Here is a 15,483-nt window from a genome sequence, read left to right on the forward strand (position 1 = left end):
ATTCTGACCCTTGAGGTTTACTAGGTGCGACCTGAAGAAACGCCTGTCCTCTGGTGTGCGATCGACCTCGACCTCGACATCACCAGATCCAACTCGATCTTCGATCTTTGCATCTCACTTCCCACATTTCTCTTCCGCATTCCATTCCAGCTTGACGTTCTGGCCGATCCACGGCCATCTTCCTCTCGCTGAGCACAACCCAGGCCGCCTGAAGGCGTACTACGGAGCTTTGACTCTGCCTTCGCATCCAGACACTCCTTCTCGGAGAGCCGAGAAGTGAGTAGATAGACGTCCCGAGAAAGAGGCAGGCTAGTTGCTGGCCCTCGTGAGTCATCATGGCGATGCGTTTTGCAGAGGGATGGGCCCGTAAGTGATTATCATAACAACAAACCGAGACCAAGAAAAAAGAGCTGACAATACATATAGGATTCATTCCTATGATCGGGTACCATCATGTGTTGATGATTATTATCGCTGTTGCTATTATCTTGCTATGTAAGTTGGAGATGCTCCGGATGACTTCCACGTGTGCCGCTGGAATGTGTCTAACTCTGTGCAGCTCTCCTGTTGGCCGGATGCTCTTCATCTTCTCCACAGATTCCCGATATTTTCTTGATCTCGATGTACTATGAGAAGTACTCGCCCGTCTTCGACAAGTCGCAGGTCGACCCCGGCGTGGTAACGGCCATGTCGAATATCGTCGGTGCTGCTGAGCTGGAAGTTCGAGTCGGATACTTTGGTATCTGTGTTCAGCCCGACCATGGCTCATTCATCTGCAATGCAAACGCTACGGCCCTGGCCGAGATTGTTACTGTGGACCAGGACCCACTCAACCTGATCTGGGTTGCCTCGACTTTTAAGGATGCGGTCGTATTCCCGTACCTCTTGTAAGTCAATCATCTATTTCCAGCTTGTCATTGAGAGCCCGTGCTAAGAATTTCATAGGATTGTGGCCGTTATTCTCGCCTTCTTCTGCTTCATTCTTCTCGCAACTTTCCCCGGCTGGCACGAGGAGCGCGATGAGTCCGGCTCCGACGTCGAGGTTAAGCCTTTCCCGTCACGACCCGTCTCCCAGGCAGCTCTTGCCTTGATCTTCGTCTCCTCTGTGTTCGTGCTCGTCTCTGTACTATGGCAGCACACGGCATCTGTGGCCGCGAGTACAATCGCACAAGACATGGGTAACGGCAGCGTTAAGAGCGGCGTGGGTACTTCAGCAATGGTGCTCGGCTGGTTCGGATTCGTCCTACTAGTCGTCGTAACTATCGGTCTACTCTTCATGATCCTCAGCATCAGTCTAATCAGGCAGTTGTCCGATGAATAATGATCCGACTGGGTAACCACCGGAAGTTTTCTTTTGTTGATTTTTTACGGCGCATCTTTCTTCTCGCCACTATTACCTCTGATATCCGACGACACGAATGGGAAATGAATAATATCTATGAGCACACGGAAATGGCTCACATATGGCAATGAAATGTTATGGAATATGGAACACGAACCAGGAATATGAGTTCCTATGGGAAATGGGTTTGGACAATTGGGATCATACGAACATACCCCGAAAATCGGCATCCTCGCCGCTTGTTGAAACTGCCAAGTATTTGGAAAGCAAGATCAAAGCTGCACTATCTAATTTTCTTGATTTCTTTTGAATATACTGATGACATAAAATGAATGTTGTCGTATCTCTTTTTTGTACAGCCTAATGGCCGGTGTTCATGGAACTTGGTTCTCTTTTCTTTGCAAGGCGTTCTTCTTCCCATGTACAAACATGTCTTTTGAATTATCAATGTATCTCTGGCGATGCTGGGTTGATTTACTGTTTTTTGTTTCTTGCATAGATATGTCGTGCCAAAATTGCGTGGTATTAGATAGTTCTCAACCAGAATGGTAAATTGAATCGGCTGGAAGTCTTCCGAGATTTATGAGAGAATGGCACTTTCCTCGGTCGCCGTAATATCTTCTCAGCCCAGAGACCTTCTAAATCCGCAGTTAGCTATTCCATAGCAGGAAATCCTAGTATGAACGTCCGAGAGGGACGCTCACTTATGACGTCAAGTGGCCTGAACAATAAAGCTCATCAAGTTACGGGGGACACTATTAGATCAGTTCGAAGACTCAATGTTGAACTGCTTCTTGCAAGTATAGTTGATTACTTCTTTTGAAGCGGGGACGCCCACGACTGTGTTCTTCTAGAATGACGTCCGTTGCCCTCTCCTCCGAATTTACGAAGATACGGGCTCGGGATGACATCCGACGTGACAACCTTATTTCCAGCGAATTTGGATATTAAGTCATCGACTATGATCTGTGGCTACTAGCTACCCGTTAAATACCCCATGACTCGCCTCAATCGGCCTGGGCGATACCTTTCAGCAATCGCTTAGAAGAAGGACCATAATGGAGACTTTACGAGACACGGCATTCGGCAAATTAGTACGACTTTGCACACGTTACCAATGTATGCAATACCCTGAAAAGCAGGATGCATCGGTGTGGACAGGGTACCTGAAAACCGAGAATACGGAGTCGAAATTGGAGCCTTCTACGACACTGAACGAGAGCGAGAACCCCGAGGATCTGGAGGCGTTCGGTCTCTATACAGTCAGGTCGCAAATATCGACTCGGTCACGGCGGATGTCCTGTGCATCGACTGTACAAGATGACAATCAGAATCGATCAAATGACCAAGCTCTTGTGATTAGCTGGCGAGGTCCCGATGACTCGGAGGTATGGAGTGTTGAACTATGAACTAGATCCTTGAGCTTTCCGCTGTTTATATGTAGAACCCGCAGAACTGGAGCATTACTAAGAAGGCCCTTGTCAGTGGTTTGATCTGGTTACTTACATTTGCCATCTATGTTGGCTCTTCGATTTACACTCCCGGCATTCCAGGTGTCACTCAGCAGTTCGGTGTGAGCAGTGTCGCGGCTGTATCGGGTCTGACCCTTTTTGTGCTTGGATATGAACTCGGTGCGTCACTTTGCACTTCGTACAAGATCAGACGGCTAACGTCCTTCAGGACCAATGGTCTGGTCTCCTCTTCCGAGATTCCCATGATTGGGCGAAGTCCAACATACGTCTTGACGCTAGTCGTATTCGTCTTCTTCCAATTTTGGGCGTCATATATGCCCAGAACTTCGGCATGCTGCTAGCCTTCCGCTTTTTGACGGGCTTTGTCGGATCCCTCATGCTAGCTATTAGTGCTGCGTCAATGGGTGACATTTGGAGTCCCAAGGTGCGGGACTATATGATCGGTATCTGGGGCATGTTCGCCATTTCAGCACCCGTCCTGGGCCCGATGCTCGGTGGGTTTGCAGCATCCGCCAAAGGCTGGACATGGACAATCTGGCAGCTTCTTTGGGTCTCGGAATTCACACTCGTTCTATTGTTCCTCTTCCTCCCGGAGACCTTTACACCGAATATCCTCGCCCGTCGAGCTCGTCGGGTACGTCGCATTACAGGCAACTCCCGTTACATGTCTGAGTCCGAAATCGAGATCAGAGAGATCAAACCAATGGTAATTTCTCCCTGCTCCTCCAACCGTCGAAAGTAGCTCACAATTCCTCAGGACGTTCTCTTCGAAGCCCTCGTCCGCCCCTTCCAACTCTGCTTCCTCGAACCCATCGTCTTCCTCCTGAATTCTCTATATCTCCCTTATCTATGGCATCCTTTATGTTTGGTTCGAAGCCTTCCCAATTGTTTTCGAGGAAATTCAGGCTTCAACCCCGGCGAAAGCGGCCTCGCCTTCATGGGCTTTCTGGTCTCAACGTGCTGCATCACTATCCCAGGCTACTTCTACTGGAAATACTACTACCAGTCCCGTCATTTCGATAAAGACGGAAACATAGCGCCCGAATATCAGATGTCGCCTGCTTGTGTCGGCGCCTTTGCACTCCCCATCTCTCTCTTCCGGTTCGGATGGACGGGGAATTTTGAGAGCGTGCATTGGATCGTGCCAATCATCGCGTCGATTTTATTCGCTTTTGGGGGGGTGTTTGATCTTCAGTTGTATTTTCTGTTATCTTGCGCATGCATATCCGAGATATGCGGCTTCGGTGTTGGCTGGGAATGATTTCATGAGGTCCTCGTTTGGTGCTGGCTTTCCACTGTTCGCGTCGGCTATGTTCCATAACTTGGGTGTCGGTTGGGCTTGCACATTGCTTGGGTGTCTGACTTTGTGCTTCGTGCCGTTTCCGTTTATTTCGGTGTGGCGAGGGAGAAAAATATGAATGGCGAGCCAATACGCTCGCCATGATATATAGCATCAGGGGTTGAGGTATTGGGCTCAGGATATTTCAGAAGTTCCTCGCATCTTCCAACCCTATGTAATCCAAGAATTGAATAGACTGATAAACTTACGATAATACTACCTGCAATAATTCTTCGTACCAGATAAGTCAACACTTCAGTTTTGCTTCAAAAGCAAAGACCCTCTATCACAGGCTTGGCAACCTCGGCGGCCAAATAACTGTATCGGGAACAAGTTGACGCCGATCACATTAGCGATGTCGTATTCGGACACCGAATACGCAAACAATAAGCGAGTGCTGCTTCTACCATGTGAAATGGACCGGCGATCGATCCCAAAGGAAACCCACTTGGGGGTAGCAAAGAGGATCCAACCTGACTGGTCCCGAATAAAACGTATCGACCATCACCAACTTCCCTTCGCTAACATCACCGTCGATCGCGAATGTCCGACCGCCGCCATTTGCTATCAGGTTATGAGATGTCAAGCTTTGTTGTTGTCGCCACTTGAGACCACTGATCTTGGATTTTCATTTCTGTCACATTTCGAGGGAGAATAAGAAGAACGAATGATTGAACGGTCAAATCATACTTATCAACCATGTCCAAATCCGATATCGAGAATAGCTCGGATTCAGATACGAACGCCGTGGCTAACCCGGTCAAACCAACAGTCTGGCAGCGTTTCAGAGCACATATGAAGAGGTGGTGGTGGTGTTACTTGATCGGACTCGGTGTTGTCGTCCTTGGAGTCGTCTTACCACTGTTAGTCAACTTCGCAACTACAAGAATCAAACCACTTACCTCCGTCCAGCGTCTACCTGGGCGTCCCGCACTTCGCCAACTCCTACATAAACAACTATAAGTACGACTACGAAGGCCTCTCAATCACAAATCCCCGCCCAACTTCATTCCACGTCCGCCAATCCAAGAAACTCAGCATGGGCGGCGGATTCAGCGGCAGCGGCCACTTATCTGCGTTCAACGCCAGCTGCAAGATCCCTTCTACTGGAGAACAATTCGCGGTCTTCCCCGTGCCGACGATCGAGTTCAGCAATGGCGCGACTCTGGATATCGACCAGGATCTAGAAGTGACATGTGTTGATTGTTTGGCGCAGTTGGCGGTTGAGGCGGCAACGAATCAGAGCTTCAGAGTACTGGTGACTGGGACGCCGGATTTGACGTTTGGGGTGCTACCAACTGCTCACTTGGATATTCACAAGATGATGAATATGAATGGGTATAATGTCACGGGTGAGTTTGGTGGGATAGGTTTGGTGTTGCTTGGCTGACATGTTGCAGATTCGTGAACGCAAATGATGCTTTCAATGTCACGACCGTGGATCTGTTGGATACGCCGGTTGATGGATTCAATGTGAATGCTACCATCAGTCTCCGTAATCCCACGCCGTTCATTGTGGAAATGGTACGTGTGCTTGTGTTTAACAACCGCAGCTAGCTAATCAGGACAGGGTCATGTCACATTCAACCTCAGCATGGGGGGGCTTCGACTTGGGCTACGTTGATCTCCCCAACTTGATGCTTCAGCAGGACATCTCCAGCACCATTGTCCTAGGAAATATCAATACCTCAATGCTGGTCCATGAGGCTATTCTGGGCAGTGGAGAGCTCGGTGAAGTCACCCTCGACATCAAGGGTCACAGCTGCGACTATAATGGGCATGAAATCCCCTACTTCGCAGCAGCCATCAAGGCCGTCCAGGCATCGGCAACCCTTGATTTGCTGCAGTATGTCTCAAGTCTTGACTCGCTTTAGATATCAGATGTGCTACATTTATCAAGGTCTTAAAAAAGAAATAGAAATAAAGTAAAATTCACAAAGTAAGAGACCTGGAGTAAGAATGACCTCTCCGAGACGCCCGAGCCATCTATGATGCGCCGTGACCAGATGCAAGTTGGAAACAATACCAAAAAATAATAGAAGCCTTGTAGGAAATGAAGCATTCTAATCTGATGCTCAAATCAAGTTCAGTAGTCCATTGAGTACCCACCACCTGCATTGCCACCCTTGGACTCATTCCCTGGCTCGTATCCAGTTTGATCGTCCAGGGACTTGTAGTAGGGGTTCGACCCGCCACGACCTCGGCCACGGCCCCCCCGAGCACCTCGTCCGCGTCCATTTCCACGGCCACGACCACGACCAGAGCCCTTGCGGGAACCTTCGTCGTAGTTATTGCGATTATTCTGGTAAGGATGGTAGCCGTGGGATTGGCCTTGCGCTTGCACGTAGCCTTCGTACCCATTGGTCTGGCCAGACTGGGGGTAAAGATCTCCTCGTTTCGGTCTTGGAAGCGCCTTTTGAGACCCTTGTTCATGAATTGGCTCTCCCACTCGCCCTCCTGTGGGTTCTCTGCCTCGACCCGGAGAACCTCCTTCTCCCGATGATAGCTTCAAAGGTCATGGCCGTTTCAGCGGGGACAGGGTGCCAATTCTGGATTTTGCCTGCATCAATCGGGCGTGACCCTTTGCGAACGGCTAGAACAATCAGAGAGGGTGGAGTTTTCAGTGTAGATTGGTTCTGTAGCCGGAATGGGCTTCACCCGAGCCGCCCAGACTCTGTTCTCATAACACCCAATTCCAGTGACCTGCCAGCTTACTTTTTTGCCCATGCCTCCAATTTTCTCCAAAATAGACTTCGGAGCGGGACGAGGGGCAATGAGGATGCTGTTAGCCATGTATTTTAGGTTATTTGCTTCGGACATTCCTGGAGGCAAAAGCGGTACGAGCAGACTCTCAACCATCTTGTTTGAGTCTTGTGCAGAAAGCAAATACCCAGTGTAGAAGACTGTCCGCTTAATACAAATCCGATTCTTTGGTCCAGAGGAATTGCGCAACGCAAGGTTGTGTGAATTGATCATTCGCTGCACCTCCGCAACTTCGGTGGCCGGGTCAAGATATCTGGTATCTTCTGAGACCTGGATCACTTCAGCAGTCATGGGCGTTCGAGGAGCATCGGGTTCATTTTGTAATTTTCTGTTCACATCCTCGAAGAAATCCCTGAAACCGGACACACTAAAGCAACATTAGCACATGTGATACTGTTGAGTCCTTGACCAGACTCACTGCTTGACACGGTCCTCATAAACACGAATTTCTTCAGCCTGTTTGTAAGTAAAAATGAGATCCTGTAGGAAATTCTGTTTGAAATTCATGGTCGAGCTGAAGCGCTGGCCGTTGGGCCCAACCTCGGGCTTCAACCCCACCAAATCAAAGTCAAGCTTCTGACTTGCCACCATGCGTTTGATGGGCTCGCCAAAGTTGGCCTCGCCCCGGCCCGTCAATAGCACAGTCAAGGCATCTTTCTGTTCCATGCTAAGTCTCACCAAGCGGATCTTGTATTCGTCAGTCATGAGCGCATTGCAAGTGAACGGCGAGTGCATACAATCTGCTCATTCCAACATCCTTGCCATCCCTGAGGTTCCTCGATCTCGGTTCCACTTCCTGTAGCAGCAAGGATGGTAGGATCGTGCCACCAGCCGCCATTTGCGAAGCTCTCATATGCCTGAAGGAATCCAATCGTACTTCCATTCCATAATTGCGGGTTAGGGAGTGGGCTTAGGAAAACTAGACAAATGAAGTGTTAGCGTCAGCTTTCTTGACTTGTGAGTTCGGAGACGCGGGGGCCTCACGAGTATTGTCGAAGTCATATACATGGATTGCTCGAATTTGAGAGACAGCTGGATTAAGTCAATGGAAATTCTTGCTTGCGCCAAAAAGTGCAAACAAACACGGAAGCTCTTTGTTCAAGACAGACCAGCGCTTCAGCGAGGTCGTGGTGTATGCACGCGGCGCATTTGCGGTCATGCTGGATGTTGTGTTGCCCAGCTGGGCTAGTCTCTCAGATATGACGGCCTTTGCAGAACGCATCAGAGTATTTTGATCCGGGCTCTCAGCAGGTAGAGGACTGTCAGTGGCAAAGCATGGTGTGAGACTTGGAGAAGGCAGTCGCAACTCCGACGCAGGCGCCATCTTTTTCTGCCGTGGGCGGTACCGGTGCGGTAGCTTCCTGTCTACATCGGCCTCGGCTCTTCCTTCCTTTCGCCCATGGAGGAGGACTTGCAGCGGAAGATTCTCCAAAGGACACTCAAAGAAGTGGAGGATGAAGAAGCTGAAGGCGATCCTTGTGTCATTTGCCTGGAGACCATCACTGAGCCCTGTGTTGCGGTTCCATGCAAACACTCCAACTTCGATTACCTATGTCTCTTGAGCTGGCTAGAACAGCAGCCGAACTGTCCACTATGTATGGACCTTGATCATACGCAGAAGTGCGATTAATGAACTTTGACTGATTAAAGAATAGGTAAGGTTCAACTCGCGAAGGTGCAATATGATCTAAATGACCCGCGGGGCGCCAAAACATACAATGTTGCTCTCACGCAACCGTCGAAAGAGTCTCACCAGACCTCTGGAATTCGTTCGCGAGCTCTCGCAGGCGGCCTCTTAATAGATAATGTACGAAGGCGACGACACAGACCCCCTCCGCGCCAGCCTTTAGCTCCCACGGATGATCCTCTCGCCGTGCGACGAAACGTCTATCGCAACCAACTATACTCCCTTCGAGTCGGGTCGAATCGGCTTTCACAATACACGGAAGTGACACCGGAACAGTTCAACCGCGATGAAGCGCTCGTTTCGCGCGCTCGGAAATGGATCCGCCGCGAGCTACAGGTCTTTGCTTTCCTGAATCCGGATACCGAAGATCAGCCATCCGGCCCAGCTCGTCCTGGACCCCAGAGGCTGGAAGAACGTAGAGCCAACAATGCTGAGTTCCTCCTCGAGTATGTGATTGCGATTCTGCGCACCGTCGATATCAAGGGTAGCGCGGGGCAGGCGGAGGAGCTACTTCGAGACTTTGTCGGCCGTGAAAATGCGCGCTTATTCTTACACGAATTACTGGCTTGGTTGAGGAGTCCTTACACGTCCCTACAGGACTGGGATCGCCATGTGCAGTATCCAAGGCCTGCGCAACGCCAAATTCCTCCGCAGCGTTCTTTGGAAACAGGCGCCGGCGGAGACAGGTCAAGGTCGGAACGTCCTTCTCGTCCGCCGTTTCAAGACCCCGGAATAGCCCGCCGTCGTAGTGCATCCCCAGTTCGTGAACATGATCGAAGTCTCTTCGATCGGATTTCGAGACCGGGAGACCACAATCCTTTACATGTTTCCAGAGCCCGTTCAGATCGTCGCCCAAGGCCACCGCGGAACCGAGACCGTCTAGACCGATATATACCTGACTGAAAGGCCAAAAATACGACGAAGTTATCCAGTAGGACAACGTCATGACAGAAACGACCCTTTTGCCGCTGCAGAGTCCCGTTCATCTTCCAAAGTAGCTCAATCCATTTCGACGATTGAGTCAGTATCAGATAATACAAAATGTATAAATTAATTGCCTCCGATGAATACTAAATCTATCTCTGCCAAAACATATGCAATCGTGATATCATGAATATAAGGAAAGCTGCATCTTGTAACTTATCTCCTTCGGAAACGTCCTCCGCCTCTCCCCCGACCTCGGTGAATTTTCAATGAGCGATAGTTTGCATGAGCCTGGGGATTAACTTTCTTAGGAGGCTTCGTCTTCTTCTCCTTATCCTCTATCTCAGGCTCTGGAGCCTTGACCGGTACCTTCTGAGTCTTCGGCATAAGCCCTACAGCCTCTTTGATGCGCTCCGAGAAGCTCTTCGCCTTCGTCAACGGCTTAGGCCGCTCATTAAATTCAGGATCATCATCAGAGTCCAAGTCAGGCTCAGTTCCATAATTCGATTCAGCTTCAATGCTATGCAAAAAAGCAACATCATTGGGGATCTCGAGCTCTGGCTCTTCGCCCTTGGCATCTACAAGCTGTGTCTCAGGAACAGCTGCCAATTCATCGTCGCTGTCGATGGGTGGTGCGGCCTCTGGTTTTGGTTTGGGACGAGGCGCAACAGGGCGCATGATGACCCGGCGAGTCGTGCGCTTCTGGCCTTTCTTCTTATATGGTTTGCCCTTTTGTTCTGGGAAGTGGTCTTCTGGGGCCATGTCGACGGCTTCGTGTTCTGCTTCGATTTCTCGAGCATGTCCCACTCGTCGTCATTCCGTTCTTCTTCCATTGCGCGGAGACCTTGGACGATGTGCGAGAGGCCTCTTCCGGCGTATTGGACCGGTTTTCTAGACGCGATGGGACTAAGACCAGCGTTGTTGTGTGTGGACGGAGGGAGGCGGTTGAAGTTAGAGCGGCGGAGGAAAGATGGTGTTTCTGAAGGATTTGGCTCTGGTGACGCTGCGGTGGCGGCTGGCTCTGATGAATTTCGCTGTTCTGCTTTCTCGTCTTCCGCCTCTACCATGGCGGCATAGCGCATCGTGGTTGGGGTTGCGAATAGGTTGGCTAGGTAGAATTGCTTCGTTGAAGATGCCGGGGTGCGCGACAATCTGGAGCTTTCCTCCTCCTCATCCGGGACTTCTGTGATAGGTTCGAATGTCTTGCGTTTGGAGGGAGTTTGGAATCCTGCTCCCAGCATGTCCTTTTGCTTCTTTGCGGAGGGTGTAGCATGACTCCCGCCTGACTCGGACAGCATGTCAAATAGACCAAGGGTTTTACCATCACGCTGGGGCGTAGGGCCAATGGCCGCTTTCAGAGGAGACGGTGCGGGGAGACTCTGCCGGTGCGTGCTGGGACTGAACAATCTGCGGAAGGTTGAGGGCGAGTCGTAGGGGTCTAGCTGCGAGGGATGGATCTCTTTGGTGCGGTTGTTGGAGGGAGTCGCGAAGAGTCCTTTGAATGATTTGCGTGGAGTATTTTCGATTTGCGATCCAGTTGGACCGGTAGGTGACGCATATTTTCGTTTCTTAGAATGACTTTCCGGGTGTTCATGTCGACGATTCTCGCGTCGGGCTAGAGAGGCCTCGAGGTTTTTGAGTCGGGTATATTCTTTGTATTTGGCGGCTATAACTAATAGTGAGCTTCAATTGCATTGAGAAGCGGAATCTCAAGCTCGTTGACCCAAGCTCGTCGACCACTCTTACCAATTTCGGGATTCTGTTTGATGTCGTCTCGGCCAGCCTTTCTTCCACCGTGCGTTGATGCGAACTCTTTTTCCCAGACCTTCAATGTGGCACGAACTGCAACCGCCTGGTCTGCGATCTCAGCCCGAGAAATGAGGGCGTGGTCAGTCATTGTTGCATTGCGATGGTGAAAGGAGACGCGACCAGAATCCCATTAACGCGGTGACGTCGCGTCGGCCCGCGTCAAGTCTCGGGTCCATGGTACTTCCGCCTAAACTCCATTTACCATGAGTAAAGATCGTACCTGACTTTTGTTGCGTAACAAGCTCCACGTTCTTGATGAATTCCAGGTGTTTCTGCTCCAACAAATGACCGTCCGGATCGCAGCGCTACCAGAATGTGTGCGCCTACCAGGCTGCAGCATTACAGTATACATTGCAGCTGGTCGATGAATGTCAAATCGCTCTAGATACGTGCAGTTGTGATCTACACCTTCAGACGTATTCAAGTTCATGTGAAGTAGACACAAAAATTTCCAAAACGATTTCATATAATATATAGGCAGGTGGTCCACTTAGATTATCTTCTCGGTCGAAGTGTCCTTCCCCGCCATGGTGACCTGCCCAAGCGCTAGACGATGCAAATGGTACTTGCACCCCCGCATCATGGCCTGGACCCAGGCCCAGGACTATATAATGGCTGGTCTCGCTAGGCAAGAGCCGATTATACTGTCCCCCGATAAATGTCTAGTATGACTATTCGTTCTCTCAAAATGCCTGCTACCGGCGAAAAGTCTCCACTAGATGCTGAGTTCGATCAACTCGTCACTGACATCCTCGAAACCTGGAAGATTCCAGGATTGTCTATTGCTGTTGTACATGGAGCTCACACTCACTTCAAGGTAGGGAGTGGCTTGAGTGCGACTGGCTCTCAATGCTAATTAACTCTAGGCTTATGGACTGGCCGAGTTCCCCGACAAGAAGATGACAACCGATGCACTATTTCCGGCTGCTAGTACCACAAAAGCTTTCACCAGTGCAGCCACGTCTATGGTCATCAAAGATAGCAAAGAAACCGAGTCTCCAATTGATTGGGACACGCCCATCTCTTCTCTTATCCCAGACGACTTCGTCCTGGCGAATGACTATCTCACCACGCACACCACGTTAGAGGATGCGCTCTCCCATCGAACAGGGCAGCCAGGCCATAACTGGATGCTCAGCTATACGCCAGAGGATGCAACTCTTAAGGACCTCGTTCGCTCATTGCGGCACCTACCAGTCTCATTTCCTCCGCGGACTCATTTCCAGTACACCAACAACATGTTCGTCGCAGTGACACATGCCCTGCAAGAGAAAACAGGCATTCCACTGGGAAAGTTCCTGAAACAGCGAATTTGGGAACCACTTAGCATGAATGAAACCTTTCTCGGAGTCCCCGAAGCCCAATCGAACCCATCAATTGCAAAGAAAATTGCAGAAGGATATACTTGGACACCCAATAGTGAGGATGGCTCTTATTTTCAAGAAGGCCGACCAAGCTGGGGAGCCAATACCGGCGCTGGAGCGATAGTCAGCAGTGTACTTGATTACTCCAAATGGATCAGGGAGCTGATTGAGAAATCTGGACCTCTGAAAGGCCACGACTCTCTGATCAAGCCCCGGACTTTCCATTTCGAAGAAGGGGATGTGAACCTACCCTCACCACACCACGCGTATGCTCTAGGCTGGTTCGTGGATAACTACCGCGGCCAGAACTTGTATCATCACACTGGTAGTTGGCCCGGGTATGGTAGTCTCGTGGGCTTCCTCCCCGACAAACAATTCGGCTTCGTCATGATGGGGAACTCAGCCTCGGCCAGGAGCGGGACCATGAGACTGGCTGTTCATCTTATTGATAAATTGCTTGGACCCTCCAATGACCCACTTCTCAATGAGCGGATGACTGCTTGCTTCAATAGACAGATCGAGGAGCGCGAGAATATGATGAAGGATTTACAGCGCAGTACAGCGGATGTCAAGAAGCGACTATTTCCTAGACTTCCTGATCCTCCTATTCCTCATTCTCTTGATCTGGAGGAATATGCGGGAATGTATACGCATCCGGCCAATGCCTCTGTCACTATCAAGTTTGAAGGCGGCGAATTAGTTACCGAGAAGACCCAAGGTGCTATTCCTGGTGTCTTAGGTCTGACGCATGCTAGTGGGGAGTTCTTTGTCGGTAGGATGAAGTCCTTCAATCTTGTTATTGAGCCTTTTGTCGTGGAGTTCCGGATTGACTCCACTGGGAGTGTGACGAAGGTTGGAATGGATCTGGAGCCAAGTTTGAAAGGCGAGAAGATTTGGTTTGAGCGTTGCGAAGCTTGATACTACCGAGCAATGGATTGAGCAACTTGAAGTATTCTTTGTGGTCTTGTAATTTTGGAAATGAGAAGCTGTCAAGCGTCCTTGACGCAAAGCAGTAAATACCCAGTGAGAGGAAATCCAGAGCGCATCACCAGCTCGTCAGCCCTCTCACCCTGTCAAACCCACCCCTCAACTGTGACTCCGGATGTACAACCTTCCCTTGCAGGATCGTATACTTGACCAGACCCTCACAATGTTCCGGCCTCACACGCGCAAGCCAAATCATCTGTTGATCCTTTTTCCGGTAAACAAGCACATTCGCAGAAAACTTGTGCCCACCAACGTGCGAAACAAAGAAAATGCCCACGCCGCCAGGCCGTGAATCATCCGCATCACGATCAAGACCCAGTGGACGAAGATGCCGCTCGAGCTCACGCTTGATAAGAGGCGCTGTAATTCCGCAGCGCGCATCTCGCCGTCGGTGCGAACATAAAAGAACCACGTAGTCCAATTCGCAGGGGCGGCCTTTCATGCCTGCATCTGGTGAAACAATAGCGCTGTCAATTTTCTCGTCTTGATTGTCTATGTAGCGATTGACCAAGTCTGGAACGTCTGTTTGTGACACAGAGTCGACGAAAGTGAATGATGGGAGAATGAGAACCGTTGTAGAGGTTGAGTTGTCGCCTGAGTGGTTAGGAGATTGAATATTCGAGGCCGAGACCATGATGCGCTGCGGGATGGTCAGTAGAGAAGCGACAATGGAGACAGTTAATACGCACGCCAAGCTTGGACTTTGCTGACGATCCATCGAATGCCTCCATAAGACTCCCCTTTTTCCTGTTCGACTTTCTCCTTCCAATCGGACCGCCCCGTGGCGACCAGGACATGGGAGTGGAATTCTTTGATTTGGCCATACAACGGTCTTGAAGTCTCAATTTTCACTTTGTCTGGGAAATGCGTTGTGCAGTCGGCACAGTCTTTGAGGCAGTCGGGACCGTCCTGCACGGGCTCCACCTTGGGGAAGAGATAGTCGGGGGTCCGACCCAGGGACAACAATGAACGTAGCATGACCACGACACCACGATGCGATGTGAATTGCCACAAGTCCAAAAAAAATGACAGTGAGGGATGTGTGCTGGTTAAATGAAAGTTGACGCATTTCGGTCTGACTTGTCGGTGCCTGGAGTAGATATACTCCAGTATCTCCGAGCAGAAGCTCCGAATGGGTTAACGCCGAGGCAGGCCCGATTGACTTTTGCGCCTTTGGAAATTGACGTCGGAGGTTGGAATCTTCCGCTGACTAGTTCATCTCTCGACACCTCATATCTAATGCATTAAACATAATTCACCTTCATCATCACGATTTACTTGCTTGTCTTGCAATACTCATGAACACTTTATTTCGCTTTGAGAGCGCTGAGTTGATCAATTCAGCCCAGTCGAATGTGTCGAAGAATGTATGTTGCACGGTAACCCCGATAATCAGGGCAAAAGAGAGCATCTACAAAAGGCAATCAGCATGAAGTCTCGGCGCTGAGAGACCCTGTCTGGATGTAGTTGTCCACTCCATGCCTACTTATTGACCCTCACAGGAACAGTCAACCAAAGCTGAAGAGTCACATTGGGGCCATTCCGCTTTGTACTGAACCAGATGAAATGATGAAAAAGATGATAACCGATATCTGAGTAAAGACGTGGTGAAGGAGCGTGCAGCCTTGCTAACCTGACCTCCGCTCTCCTTTTCTGTACTCCAACTTGCCAAGTAAAGCTCAGGAGACACACCGAGGCAAGACCCGCCAAGGTACTCACACAGATCAAATGCTCAGTTGATTGGATGCTTTTGGTAGAGCAACGCGCATCGAGCAACGCGCAGTCTCTTAATGACG

The 15,483-nt window shown here is 50.1% G+C and overlaps 8 protein-coding genes across 8 annotated transcripts; 5 read left to right on the plus strand and 3 right to left on the minus strand.

Moving 5' to 3' along the window:
• Positions 1-335: 335 nt before the first annotated feature.
• Positions 336-1,321, plus strand: N7477_006734 (Fig1 domain-containing protein; the record flags this gene model as incomplete). Its single annotated transcript, XM_056968397.1, has 4 exons — positions 336-366; positions 427-495; positions 560-887; positions 946-1,321. The coding sequence occupies 4 exons, from the start codon at positions 336-338 to the stop codon at positions 1,319-1,321; spliced, it is 804 nt and encodes a 267-aa protein (XP_056821193.1).
• A 1,079-nt stretch (positions 1,322-2,400) lies between these two features.
• On the plus strand, positions 2,401-4,075 carry N7477_006735 (uncharacterized protein; the record flags this gene model as incomplete). The annotated part of the gene is made up of 4 exons (XM_056968398.1): positions 2,401-2,730; positions 2,787-2,973; positions 3,000-3,520; positions 3,572-4,075. 4 exons carry the CDS (start codon positions 2,401-2,403, stop codon positions 4,073-4,075), a joined length of 1,542 nt encoding a protein of 513 aa, XP_056821194.1.
• A 777-nt stretch (positions 4,076-4,852) lies between these two features.
• On the plus strand, positions 4,853-6,027 carry N7477_006736 (DUF3712 domain-containing protein; the record flags this gene model as incomplete). Its single annotated transcript, XM_056968399.1, has 4 exons — positions 4,853-5,016; positions 5,066-5,509; positions 5,554-5,677; positions 5,719-6,027. The coding sequence occupies 4 exons, from the start codon at positions 4,853-4,855 to the stop codon at positions 6,025-6,027; spliced, it is 1,041 nt and encodes a 346-aa protein (XP_056821195.1).
• Positions 6,028-6,239: 212 nt separating this feature from the next.
• Positions 6,240-8,240, minus strand: N7477_006737 (rRNA 2'-O-methyltransferase fibrillarin-like protein; the record flags this gene model as incomplete). Its single annotated transcript, XM_056968400.1, has 6 exons — positions 6,240-6,527; positions 6,869-7,283; positions 7,335-7,603; positions 7,654-7,835; positions 7,901-7,948; positions 8,000-8,240. 6 exons carry the CDS (start codon positions 8,238-8,240, stop codon positions 6,240-6,242), a joined length of 1,443 nt encoding a protein of 480 aa, XP_056821196.1.
• Positions 8,241-8,315: 75 nt separating this feature from the next.
• N7477_006738 (RING finger domain protein) lies at positions 8,316-9,486 on the plus strand (the record flags this gene model as incomplete). Its single annotated transcript, XM_056968401.1, has 3 exons — positions 8,316-8,511; positions 8,572-9,303; positions 9,353-9,486. 3 exons carry the CDS (start codon positions 8,316-8,318, stop codon positions 9,484-9,486), a joined length of 1,062 nt encoding a protein of 353 aa, XP_056821197.1.
• Positions 9,487-9,743: 257 nt separating this feature from the next.
• On the minus strand, positions 9,744-11,424 carry sld2 (the record flags this gene model as incomplete). Its single annotated transcript, XM_056968402.1, has 3 exons — positions 9,744-10,318; positions 10,372-11,193; positions 11,274-11,424. The coding sequence occupies 3 exons, from the start codon at positions 11,422-11,424 to the stop codon at positions 9,744-9,746; spliced, it is 1,548 nt and encodes a 515-aa protein (XP_056821198.1).
• A 600-nt stretch (positions 11,425-12,024) lies between these two features.
• On the plus strand, positions 12,025-13,618 carry N7477_006740 (Peptidase S12 Pab87-related C-terminal; the record flags this gene model as incomplete). Its single annotated transcript, XM_056968403.1, has 2 exons — positions 12,025-12,153; positions 12,203-13,618. 2 exons carry the CDS (start codon positions 12,025-12,027, stop codon positions 13,616-13,618), a joined length of 1,545 nt encoding a protein of 514 aa, XP_056821199.1.
• A 127-nt stretch (positions 13,619-13,745) lies between these two features.
• On the minus strand, positions 13,746-14,665 carry N7477_006741 (sucrase/ferredoxin-like domain-containing protein; the record flags this gene model as incomplete). The annotated part of the gene is made up of 2 exons (XM_056968404.1): positions 13,746-14,327; positions 14,399-14,665. 2 exons carry the CDS (start codon positions 14,663-14,665, stop codon positions 13,746-13,748), a joined length of 849 nt encoding a protein of 282 aa, XP_056821200.1.
• Positions 14,666-15,483: the final 818 nt, after the last annotated feature.

Source organism: Penicillium maclennaniae (assembly GCF_028827695.1).
Source record: "Penicillium maclennaniae strain IBT 15551 chromosome Unknown utg000006l:1.0-2513246.0:1.0-2515036.0, whole genome shotgun sequence".
NCBI lineage: Eukaryota > Fungi > Ascomycota > Eurotiomycetes > Eurotiales > Aspergillaceae > Penicillium > Penicillium maclennaniae.